Source organism: Nelumbo nucifera, chromosome 7 (assembly GCF_055504915.1).
Source record: "Nelumbo nucifera cultivar China Antique chromosome 7, China Antique-T2T, whole genome shotgun sequence".
Classification (NCBI taxonomy): domain Eukaryota; kingdom Viridiplantae; phylum Streptophyta; class Magnoliopsida; order Proteales; family Nelumbonaceae; genus Nelumbo; species Nelumbo nucifera.
In genome coordinates this window covers 60,166,485-60,178,516 of record NC_142655.1, presented here as the reverse complement: position 1 = coordinate 60,178,516, position 12,032 = coordinate 60,166,485, and the positions used below count along the sequence as shown (strand labels likewise).

The window sequence follows — 12,032 nt, the reverse complement described above, 5'->3', positions numbered from 1 at the left end:
GAAGATGGAACTTGGAATTAAACGTGATGGGTCTATTTGAGTTGAGAGTTCAGGCCCTTATAATTTGCCACCTTTGAATTGGGGCCCATCATTTAGGGGGTAGTCAGTAGCCATTAGCAATGTTTTTGAACCTCCGTTGATCTGAACGGTCAAATCATTTGGTCCGGGAATTATCCAAACAACCAGTTTTGTTTTACTTCAAACTTAATTCTTCACCAAAAATTGTTGAATTAATTAATAACCCATTAATCTAAACGGTTGAATCACTGATCCATTCAATTCATTCAACAGTTTAGACCGTTTTTATTTTAATTTTTATCAAAACAGACTACCCGTTCAAATCGAACAATGAACGTCAGAATGGTTTTGATTTTGGGTCGTTTTTTAAAACATTGGCCACTAATGCAATGATACGGATTGGCCTAAAATCAGGCATCTGTGGCCCCAAGCCCCAGGCCCCAGGCCCCAGGCCCCAGGCCCAGACACGTCTCTAACTTGCTATTACAAAAACAACACCCCGAGCTTATTGGATCAATCTTGAATTGGAATTGAATGAATGGCCTTTGTTCCTTCTTTTGTCATACAACAATACAACAATACAAGCTTCATCTCCTCGGTTGTCTGCATTATTGTTATTGAGCAGCAGCAGCTGGCCTGAAGTAAAGACATCCAATTCTCCACCTGCTGCTACTCCTTATCTCGAGAATAGTATTGTATCAACGGATTTCAACCGTAAGATCATAAGGTGGCCCACATGGTCAACGATCAGATCTCCAACCCTTAAGACATCAGAATTACATGCGTTCTACACTTTACCCTGATGCGGAAACGACAACGTACATAAGTTTTGAATTCAAAATTCAAAAGAGAGAGAGAAAGAGAGAGAGAGACAGACAGACAGACTTGAGAGCTCCGCTCTTCCGCATAACGATCGCTGCAAAGATCGGACGGTCACGATCACGTATTGTCTAGGCTAATTCAAATCATCTGGTTTTCCCTCTCAAAAGTAATATTAAAAAAAGGATTATAATATTATACACTCTCACGCTCTCTCACGCTCTTCTTGTTCACGTAGCATTCTCTCTCCTCTCTTCTCTCTGCCGTTTCTTTCCTTTTTTTCTTGCGTTTGCTCTGCGCCTCTGCGGACTGCGGAGCATTTGCATAAGAAAATCCTCCAACTCCATGAACCCAGCAGCCAGCAACGCCTCCTAACACCGCACCTCTCTTTGAGGGTTTTGGATTCGTTATCCCTCTCTGTATGTTTGTAGCATTCTGTCTTCTCAGCTTTCTTCTCTGCGTTCTTTGAGCAAGAAAGAAGCTCGAGTAGAGGGGGTTTCTGCTTGGCGACTGGGACTTAGGGTTTCGCTTCTCTTCTTTGCGTGCTTCTTTCTACTAACTGATTGATATGTCTACCCAAAGTCGTCGCCCGTCGATTTCTTTGCCTTCTTCCTCCTCAACGAAGAGGCCTGCATCTTCGTCCGAGAACCCCAGCAAGGTTCCAGCTATTCTGGCGCAGCAGGCGAAGAAACGGCCAGCTCTCAGCAACCTAACGAACCAGACCCATTTATCTCGGAACCCTGTTCGAAACTCTGGAACAGTTGGGAATCAGGTGCGTGTGTTAGCTTAATAGGATTCTTGGAGAGCTGTTTCTTGTACGTAATAATTCTATCGCATTTTTGGGGTTTCTCTCTTTTTTCTTTATCTTCTGTTTTCCCTCAACCTGCTGCATAATTCAGATGATCATGGTGACTACATTGATTATGATCATCAGGACTTGGGAATGATTCACTTTTACATTTACTCTACTCTGCGTTTTTTTTAGCATTTATGGGTTTCTTCTCTTTTCCTTTCGTTTCATTTCGTCTTGGGTTAAAGACGATTAAATTGTACTTGAAACTTTTAATATCTGAATGTTAATGTTTATTTGCATGCTTGATTGTTGCTCTTCTTTTACACATTTGGTAATGGGCCCTGTATTTCGATTTTACTTCTTGGTGATTCGCTCGACTTCAAGATCATTCTCACCGTTGCTCGGAAACTGGTCCAGCAAAATTTTGCATCAAGAGGGGATGAAGAATGACTGGATCACCCAATAAAAATTCTATAACTGCTGCTTCTAAATACTATGTGATGTACTAATAGTTGCTCCTTCTAATCGTCTTCAGTTAACAATTAACAAGTCATAACAAAAAACCCAAGTAGAGATATTTAAAGGGGACCTCATATATTATTTGATTTGACTAATCACAGCAATTTCAGTTCTACCTTAAAAGATTCTATATTTTCGGTCAATTTTGGGTATATTTACCTCATTTTTGTACTGTTCTGCAAGGAAAAAGAGCTATCTCACCTATTGGAATCAAAATTCTGCGGTCTTAGCAATTTTATATTTAAACCTTTAATCTTGAACTTTCCTACCAAGAGGGATAACAGATATAATATGTTGTAGGTATCCGATCATCTACTTCTTTGGCTACTTGAAAAATTTTCCATTGACTTCATTACATAAAACGACAGTTAGTTTGGTCTTCAACAATGAATTATCCATTAGGGCTCAGAATTTAGTAAGGTAGATTTAGGAACACTCTTTAATTTCCATCCAATTCGTATAGTCTGGAATTGTCAAATGCATGCTATTTAAATTATATTCATAAAACCAAGCCTGTCAAGCTAGTTTGAACTAGTAAAGCTAGGAATATGCCTCCTACGAGATCCGGTTGACTTGGGGACTGAAAGCCCTCCAGGAGGTTGTGTTGGAACCGGCTGAGTTTTGCAGTTTAACGAGATTGATTTGATATGATAAATGGTCTATTCCATATAATTTGATTTTCATCTTTTTTGTTAAAGAAATTAATGAAATCTTTTCCTATATTGAAGGTGCCATCAGAATCTAAAACTGTGAAGTTGAAAAAAGGATCTACTTATGTACGTCCTACAAGCTTGCCTCGGAGCTCTGTGTCTGCATCCACCGCTGTTAAGTCAGCTACTGCTGTTTCTAGCAAGGATGCTTCTGTCACAAAAATTGATATACCTACTTCTAGTGTTTTGGCTACCATTGCCCCTTGCAATGCACACATATCTCCCAGTCGGTCAGATGGAGATTCAGCATCCTTGGATGAGACCATGTCTACTTGTGATTCTCTGAAAAGTCCTGACATCGAATATATAGACAATGCTGATGCTTCTGCAGTTGCATCTATAGAGAGGAGAACATGTAACAATCTCTACATCTCGGAGAATGTGGAATCTGCTCCAGGTTTTATCTTCTAAGTTCTATCTACTCTAATCTCTATTCATCTTCTTTTTTTACTTGTTCCTTTTGTTTGACTGTAGTTTTTAGATTTTTTTGGTAAATAGAATTTGTGTTATCCACGGACCTCATTTTATTTCATTTTAAATTTTGTTCTCAGAAAATCTGTGCAAGAGAGATATACTTATGGAGATGGACACAAATGATAAAATAATCGATATTGACGACAATTATAAGGATCCCCAGCTGTGTGCAACAATTGCCTGTGACATTTACAAGCACTTGCGTGCATCTGAGGTACTAACTGTTTCTGTTCTTTTGGAGATTATGTAGTGTGTGTGTCCCTGCATTATTCAGACCTTCATACACTGGCTCTCTACTTGGATCTAAAAAATAAAAAATATAATATGTACTACATGTTTCTGAACATTGTTCATATCCTCACACATCTCAGGTATTAGTTGTTTTTGTTCAGTTGGGAGTGGCATGCATATCATTAATTTTGTCTTCTTCCTAGTTATTTAGTTGGCTGATAGTCTTTCTCTTTATTAGTAATGTCTCAAACTGAGAGTTAATCAAATTTCATTATATTGATACATAGAGGGAAAGTTTTTTGTGTGTGGACCATGCTAATTATGCCTTATTCCCCGAATTTTTGACAGACAAAGAAAAGACCTTCCACAAACTTCATGGAGGAAATTCAGAAGGACATAAATGCCAGCATGCGCGCAATATTGATCGATTGGCTTGTTGAGGTAGACCATGTTAAATTATATAGCAATCTTGTACCGGAAATTTGTTTTTCTGGTACAACAGTGATCGATTCTGGACATTCTTTTTTCTGTCATTCAAATGATAACGAATCTTCCTCCACAGGTTGCTGAAGAATACAGGCTTGTACCGGATACATTATATTTGACTGTTAATTACATTGACCGGTATCTTTCAGGCAATGTGATGAATAGGCAACGATTGCAGTTGCTTGGTGTTGCTTGCATGATGATAGCAGCGTAAGATCCAATTTCTGGTCTCTCTTGTCTTTGTTTTCGTTTCTTGTTTTTGGTGCACTGTTTCTCGCATGATGTGTGCGAGATGAGAGAATTAGAATGGATATTTATGATAGTAAAAACTTTCTCAGCAAGTACGAGGAGATTTGTGCACCTCAGGTGGAAGAGTTTTGCTACATTACTGATAACACATACTTCAAGGACGAGGTGTGGGGTCTTTCCTTTTTGGTCAAATTTTCATCAGTGGATGCTTTCTTCTCAGTATTTCTTTTTCTTTTCTAAACAAGTCTGCAATTTTAATAAAACCAGGTATTGCAAATGGAAGCTGCTGTTTTGAACTACTTGAAGTTTGAAATGACAGCTCCCACGGCCAAATGCTTTCTGAGGTATGATTCTCTGGTTCATGTTATAGATAGCTAGTGTCAGTTTTTAAATGTTGTGCATGGTGCTGACTTCTTGCTTAATTCACAAAAAAAAGGCGATTTGTCCGTGTTGCTCAAGGAAGCAGCGAGGTATGTGCTTTTTAACTATTGTTACTGTAGTGTGCCCGGTTCATCATCTTGCTCTTGTTGAGTGGTCTCATCTGTTGTTCTTGTTTCAGCTTCCACTGTTGCATCTCGAGTGCATGGCCAATTACCTTGCAGAGTTGTCACTCCTGGAGTACAGTGTGCTTTGTTATGCTCCATCAATGATAGCTGCTTCTGCAATTTTCTTGGCAAAATTTATTTTGTCTCCTCTGAAGAGACCTTGGGTATGTATTTCCATGAATGCTAGAAAATCCTTGTTCTGATCAGTTGCCGATGCACTCTTCTCCTATTTCTTGGATACCCATATCCAATGATTTACTTATCCATTCATAATTTGTTCATAACTTTTTGTGGTATAGAATGCTACCTTGGGGCATTACACACAGTATAAACCTTCTGAGCTCTGCGAGTGTGTCAAGATGCTCCATAGGCTATTTTGTAACAGCTTTAACACCAGTCTACCTGCTATTAGGGAGAAGTACAGTCAGCACAAGGTAATCAAAACACCCTTTCCTTCTGAAATTTCATATAATTCACTTAAGTTGTGTGTGCTTACGTTGGAGTAATGTTTTTGTTATATGTCAAAACATTTCCTTTGTTACCAGTATAAATTTGTGGCGAAAAAGTACTGCCCTCCTTCAATACCTGTGGAGTACTTCCATGACATCAGCAGCAATTAGCTGCATCGTGGTGAGGCCAGATCCAATGCTTTGTTGGAGGGGGTCGTCCTTGGTTGAGGGGCTGCTGATCAGCTGTTTCAGAAAGCTAATTTGAGCTCTATCACAGATGTCGTCCTTGGTTGAGGGGCCAGATCCAATGCTTTTGTAATGCATGCACCTTTCGGAGTTTTGACTTGGTATCATAATTGGCTCTATCACAGTGGAGCACGAAACCCATCTAGATCTATAATCTTATAGGGTCTTGTCTTGTTTGGTTTTTCTAGGATTTGTAGTTTATTCAGATTTAGGATTTCTGTACAGAACCAATCCTTAAAGGAATCAAAAAATTTCTTGTAGTTTGTCCATGTGTACTAGTTACTAGTTAGCAATTCAATAATAACCCCTTTTCATTTGTTGTTTTTTTTTTCTTATTTTATCTTTCAAGAGCAGAGTTGGATATGGGCATCCAGATTTACTATACTCCATAGGATGGATTTGGCTAATAGTTGAGGGATTTTGCGTTAAGTGTTCCAATTTGCTGGGAAGATGCTACATGTCCACATCATGGGGGTCACCTTGTGTTGTTGTGCAGGTGTTTCTTAAATGGGAGGTGTATGGTTTTTGGTGCTAACCCAATCATATCCTATAAACAATGGTAAGAACTAAGGTGTAAAATGACAATAATCACAGACAAGTTCTACTAACTTTTAGAGCCAAAATACGGGCGAAATATACAAGCAATTGGAAAGTAATATCTTCATTGCAATGGGACTTGGGAGCTTCTTGTATGATTGACAAGAGGGGAAATTTATAAGACAATTTCTATATTATTGTGCAAGAAAGAAAAAGAGAAACTGTTTTCGTGGACAGTTGGACATTACCACTTTTGGTTATATTATCATTCTTTTTCATTCTTACTCGAGATGAAATTTTAAAATGGACAAGAATGGGTAAAAATGAGAAAAAAGGAAAAGAAATTGTTACAAACCAAATACTTTTTCCCCAAAAAATGAATTCTTTTCAAATTTTCAAAGTGAACATACTTAATTTCTATTGGTGTAAGTGAGAGATATAGATTATTGGGGATGTGAAATAATATTTAATAGATATTTTTGGTGGAGGAGATAGTTTAGGAAAGTGAGATGTTTGAAGAGTGATTCAATTAGATGACATCATCATAGTTGTCAAGGCGACAAGTAGGCGACAAGGCACGAAGGCCTAATCACCAAGCAGTTTTGTAGTATGTATTGTAAAATACTTTTTATTCTTTATTTTTTGACATTATAATTATAATATAGGCACTATTAAACTAAAGTATTCATTTTGGGTGTATATATACTAATTTGGTATTATTATTTTCTTATTTGTTAGGGGATTTAATCAATACAAACATTGCTAAATGCTGTATTGAGCCCTCAAAGACTTTAAAACCCGACCCAATAAGGAAGAACTTAAAATTTTGTCTAATCAACACATTTTCTACTACTACTACTTTTTCTTTTTTTCATTTGCTATAACAAAAATAAGAGTTCAACCCCTATATTTTTGAATTTTCTTTTCCTTCTTTGTTTTCTCATGAATATGTTGATTTTCTATACTTTAACATGAATTTTATATTTTTCTTATGAAAATTATGAATAATTATTAAGGAAATATGGCTATGGTACCTAAGGAACTACCCTAGGATCTATGTTTTTTATATAAAAAAATCCACCTCATAGGTAACTAGGTGACTAGGTGACAAGGTGACAAGGCGCCCCCCTGACTAGCCTTGCCTTGGTGCCTTAAAAGACAAGAAAAATAAAAAAAAAAAGCAAGAACATTGGGTGAGGTTTGGAGCAAAGGGAGTAAAGGTATATGTTAGGTATTGCCTAACTCAAGGACTTTCGAGTGAGCCTGCCTCCTGAGAGAGAGAGAGAGAGAGAGAGAGAGAGAGATTGTATTCCCAAATCGATAATCCCCTCCTAACCTCCTTTCCTTATTTATATATTGCCGTTACAATTCTGTTATACCAGCCTCTCCACTTGTCTAATTTGTTAGTTAGTTTGTTCTAGTGGTTGGCTGTTAGTTACATTTTTCAAAGGTTGGCGTGGCATTTTCTTGTACACCTGTATTTCCTTTATTTGTGTCCCATGTTATGGGCCCGTGCGTAGGATCTCGTCACGGGGCGGTCCACGGGGAAAACTCCTAGCCTTCCCTTGCCCTTCCCTTTGCGTGCTGACCCTATTGTGGCGAACTAGGGGGTGATTTGTCCAAGAGATCATCCTAACACTCCTAAGCTCTTTCCTTGTTCGAAAATTCAATGCCCTTAATTCAATTCGTAGCTCCTTAAATAGGAGATTACAGAAGGAAATTCCTTGTTGGATTCGGTTAGGCTAGGGTAATCCAACTCAAACTCAAACTCCTAATTACCTACTCCTAATGGTAACACAACTCTTACTTAAGAAGATAAGATAAGGATAAGGGATGAGGAATGATGTAACTAGCGGCGAGTTGGCAGGCAAAGCTGTTGTGGTAAGATAAGTGTGGACCCACCCTGATGAGCTGTCGTGTGGGCCCCGCTCTACTGCCCTGTCGGGTGGTGCACGCGTCTCACAGTGCTGCTGCCGTGTGGTGCATGCAGTCGTGCGGTGCATGCTGCGTGCTGTCGGACGGTGCGTGCTGCGCGCTGCCGGGCTGTGCGTGCTGCGCGCTGCCGGGCGGTCTTTGCTGCTGTGCGGGCTGTTGTGCGTGCTGCTGCCTATGACTGCGCCGCGGCGCGCTGCCGGGCGGTGTGTCCATAACATGCTGCTGCCGATCGCGGTGGTTAGGCTCGCCTATGAGTGTGTCTACTGCTTCTGTGTTTGCAACATTACACCCCTCTTGGACTACGAGCTTGTCCTCAAGTTCGAATTCCAGATACGTGGCTTGGAACTCTGCCAATGGATCAAACGGTTGCACACTATCTCTCAGTCCATCAACAGCATGAGCAACAAGGACTGCCCCGTAGCTCAGTGCATAAAGCTGGTTCAGTCCACATGGCTCAAATCTAGAAGGCATGAGTAGGATGTCTGCACCAACAGTTATTCGATGAGCCATTTTCACAGAGAAACCAACCCAACCCCTGACTTGCTCATGGTGTTGACTCTCAAAATGTCTGAGAAGCTGTTCCAGGTCAGGTCTCCCAGTGCCCAACATGACTAGTTGCACATCCTGGTCCACCATCCAAGGAATGGACTCAGCAATGAGATCAACACCTTTCTGATGGTCAAGCTTGCCAATGAACCCAATCAGAGGAACATTCTCCCGAAGAGGAAGACCAAGCTCCCTTTGTAGAGCTGCTTTGCATTGAGGCTTGCCAGTTTGAAGAGTCTCCACAGAGTAATTGGTGTAGCCATCTGATGCCAGGTAAACGTCCAACTTCTTTAGTTTTCAGTCTGAAGAGTCTCCCTTTGTAGAGCTACTTTCCATTCTTTTGCATCAATCCCATTCACGATGCCCTTCAGCTTCCAATCACACTCATTTATTATTTGATGTAGACCCCAACCACCTTCTTTAGTTTTCAGCTCCCAGGCGTAACCATGGCTTACAGTGACTACACGATCTTCTGCTTTCAGGCCAGCTGCAAGGATATTGAAGTGTTCCCCTCCTCCTGGGTCATGTAGTTTGAAATGATCTATGTAGTTTTGTGGAAGATCCACATAACGAAAATCGCTTACTGGACCACGACCCTGGTGTGCTATGTTGTGGATCACAAGAACGCACCAGGTATACTTACAGAAGAGAACCTCAAGAGTAGCCTTACAGAAGAGAACCATGCGTTTTAAAATATCCTCTCGGCCTCCCCCATATATATTTTTCTCAATATTGCGAAGCATAGGGTTGTCCATGAACACAAAATCCATGCCATCAATATAAGCTTGAAAGAAAGTTACCTCCATATCCTGCCCATCCACCTTATATCTCTTGCGCAGTCCTGTTTTTGGATTTCTGCATAGTTACCATATTGTGGTGCCACAACCATAACTCTATGTCCACGCCGAGCCAAAGCCTTCGGTAAAGCCCCAGCAACATCGCCAAGTCCACATGTCTTCGACCCAGGAGCGCATTCTGCAGGTACCAATATAATGTTCATGACATTGTCTCTGGCCAAAGAAGGAGACTTTACAGTTTCATCCTCCGTGCGCTGATTACGAAAGAATTGCTCGTAGTGGTACAGCCATCCCAGTGGGTCGCCGCTACCGCTGTATGAGGAAAACTCCAAACGGCTACACTTGGGAATAACTGCGGCTGTCGGGGAAGCGATCTGCTGTTCGTTGGATGCCTCTTCCAGCAGGCACCGCAGCTCCCAGACATCTTCCTTGACTTCACGAACCTCCATGTTGGTTTCTTCTAGCCTATGTTCCAGTTCGTGGACCTTGGATGATAATTGCTCCATATCGCCCATGACGTTTGGCTCTGATACCAAAATGTTATGGGCCCATGCATAGGATCTCGTCACGGGGCTAGCCTTCCCTTGCCCTTCCCTTTGCATGCTGACCCTATTGTGGCGAACTAGGGGGTGATGTCACCCTAATTCTCCTAAGCTCTTTCCTTGATCGAAAATTCAATGCCTTTACTTTAATTCGTAGCTCCTTAAATAGGAGATTACAGAAGGAAATTCCTTGTTGGATTCTGCTAGGCTAGGGTAATCCAACTCAAACTCAAACTCGTAATTACCTACTCCTAATGGCAACACAACTCTTACTTAAGAAGATAAGATAAGGGTAAGGGATGAGGAATGATGTAGCTGGCGGCGAGTTGGCGGGCAGAGCTGTTGTGGTAAAATAAGTGTGGACCCACCCTGATGAGCTGTCGTGTGGGCCCCGCTCTACTGCCCTGCCGGGCGGTGCACGCGTCTCATAGTGCTGCTGCCGTGTGGTGCATGCTGCTGTCTAGTGCTGTTGTCGTGCGGTGCATGCAGCTGCCTAGTGCTGTTGCCGAGCGGTGCGTGCTGCGTGTTGTCGGGCTGTGCGTGCTGCGCGCTGTCGGGTGGTGCATGCTTCTGTGCGGGCTGCTGCCTATGGCTGCTGCCTATGACCCGAATTTGATGATATCCCGATCTCAGGTCTAGTTTAGAGAATATGGTGGCCCTGCCGAGTTCATCTAGTAGTTCATCGATTACCGGTATGGAAAATCGATCCTTCACAGTAATGTTGTTCAGAGCCTATAGTCTATACAAAACCGCCATGTCCCATCCTTCTTTTTCACAAGTAATACTGGCGAGGAGAATGGGCTTTGGCTGGGTTGTATGATTTTTCTGTCAAGCATATCTTGCACTTGCCTCTCAATCTCTAGTTTCTGAAAATAGGGGTAACGATAGGGCCTTACATTTGTGGGTGCAGTTTCGGGCAGCAATGGAATGCAATGATCTTGGGCACGCTTTGGTGGTAGTTCCTTAGGTTCTTGGAAGATCATTGAGAATTTCTGAAGTAGTTGTTGTAGTTGTGTGCGACCTTCTTCGGATCTGCTTCCTTGGGCTAGAATGGGGTTGTTCCCGTGGGAGTCTATCTGCATTAAAACGATGTGGGCTGGGTCTGCTGCCTGTTTCCTTAGGGAGGCGAGACTAATAGGTCCTGGACCCTTGGATAGCTGCCCTTGAATATGCACCTGTGAGTTGCCCACTTGAAAATCCATGGTGAGACGGGCCCAATCACATATCACCGGCCCTAGTTGCCTTAACCATTGGATTCCGTGAACTACATCTGCTCCACTGGTTTCTAGGGGGTGCAAATCTACTTTGAACTCATGTCCTTGTATCTTCATCTTTAATTCTGTGCACGTAATGTCACACACCAGGTTGCTCCCATTAGTTACATGCACCCAAAAGGCTGTACATGGTTGGACCGGAATCCCTAGTTGTCTAACAAATGTTTGGGTAATGAAATTGAGGGTGCTGCCACTGTCTATTAGAACTGACACATGGCGCCCTTGTACCAGTCCGGTTACTCTCATAGTTTGAAAAGAAGCAAGACCGGTCAAGGCTTGCAGGGATACTTCCGGGTATTCCTTTGTCCATTGCCCCCATTCTTGGTTGTCCATTGGCTCTTCAATGTTTGTTGATTGCTCGACATATTCGTTTCAGGTTGAAGGAAGAAAACTTGAGGGATCTTACAGCGATGGCCCGACCCGAATTTGTCTCCACATGCATAACAAAGGCCCTTTTCCCGTCGGGCTTGCATCTCAGCCCAGGTTAACCTCTTGGCTGAGCCGAGGCCTGAACCAGAGTTGGCATTCTTGCCTGTGATTCCTACTCCTGATCTGGGCTCCGGTTTACCCAAGATACCTGGTTCTAGGTTTGGTATACCTGGTCTGATCGTAGCTCCTAGAGGTCAATTAATCCTTCTTGCCCGATTAAGTTTGTCTTCATGTAGTCGAGCTAAGGCTACTGCTTCAAGAACGGTGGTGGACTGCATGGCTTTTACCTCCAGCCGCAATTTTTCCCTGAGTCCACCAACAAAACTGCCAACAAGCACATTTTCTGGCCAGCTTCGCACGCGCACAACCAATCTTTCGAACGCCATCTGATAATCTTGGACGGAGCTGGTCTGTCATAGCTTAGTAAGGATTT

The 12,032-nt window shown here is 42.0% G+C and overlaps 1 protein-coding gene and 1 pseudogene across 1 annotated transcript; one reads left to right on the top strand and one right to left on the bottom strand.

The window, feature by feature from the left end:
- The first annotated feature begins 1,044 nt into the window (after window positions 1-1,044).
- Window positions 1,045-5,862, top strand: CYCA1;1 (Cyclin A1;1). The gene is made up of 11 exons (XM_010262553.3): window positions 1,045-1,609; window positions 2,878-3,256; window positions 3,411-3,547; window positions 3,913-4,005; window positions 4,127-4,260; window positions 4,389-4,464; window positions 4,567-4,643; window positions 4,736-4,769; window positions 4,859-5,008; window positions 5,144-5,278; window positions 5,390-5,862. The coding sequence occupies exons 1-11, from the start codon at window positions 1,406-1,408 to the stop codon at window positions 5,462-5,464; spliced, it is 1,494 nt and encodes a 497-aa protein (XP_010260855.1). The 5' UTR covers window positions 1,045-1,405; the 3' UTR covers window positions 5,465-5,862.
- Window positions 5,748-9,803, bottom strand: LOC109114858 (granule-bound starch synthase 2, chloroplastic/amyloplastic pseudogene; annotated as a pseudogene).
- Between the last annotated feature and the right edge of the window lie 2,229 nt (window positions 9,804-12,032).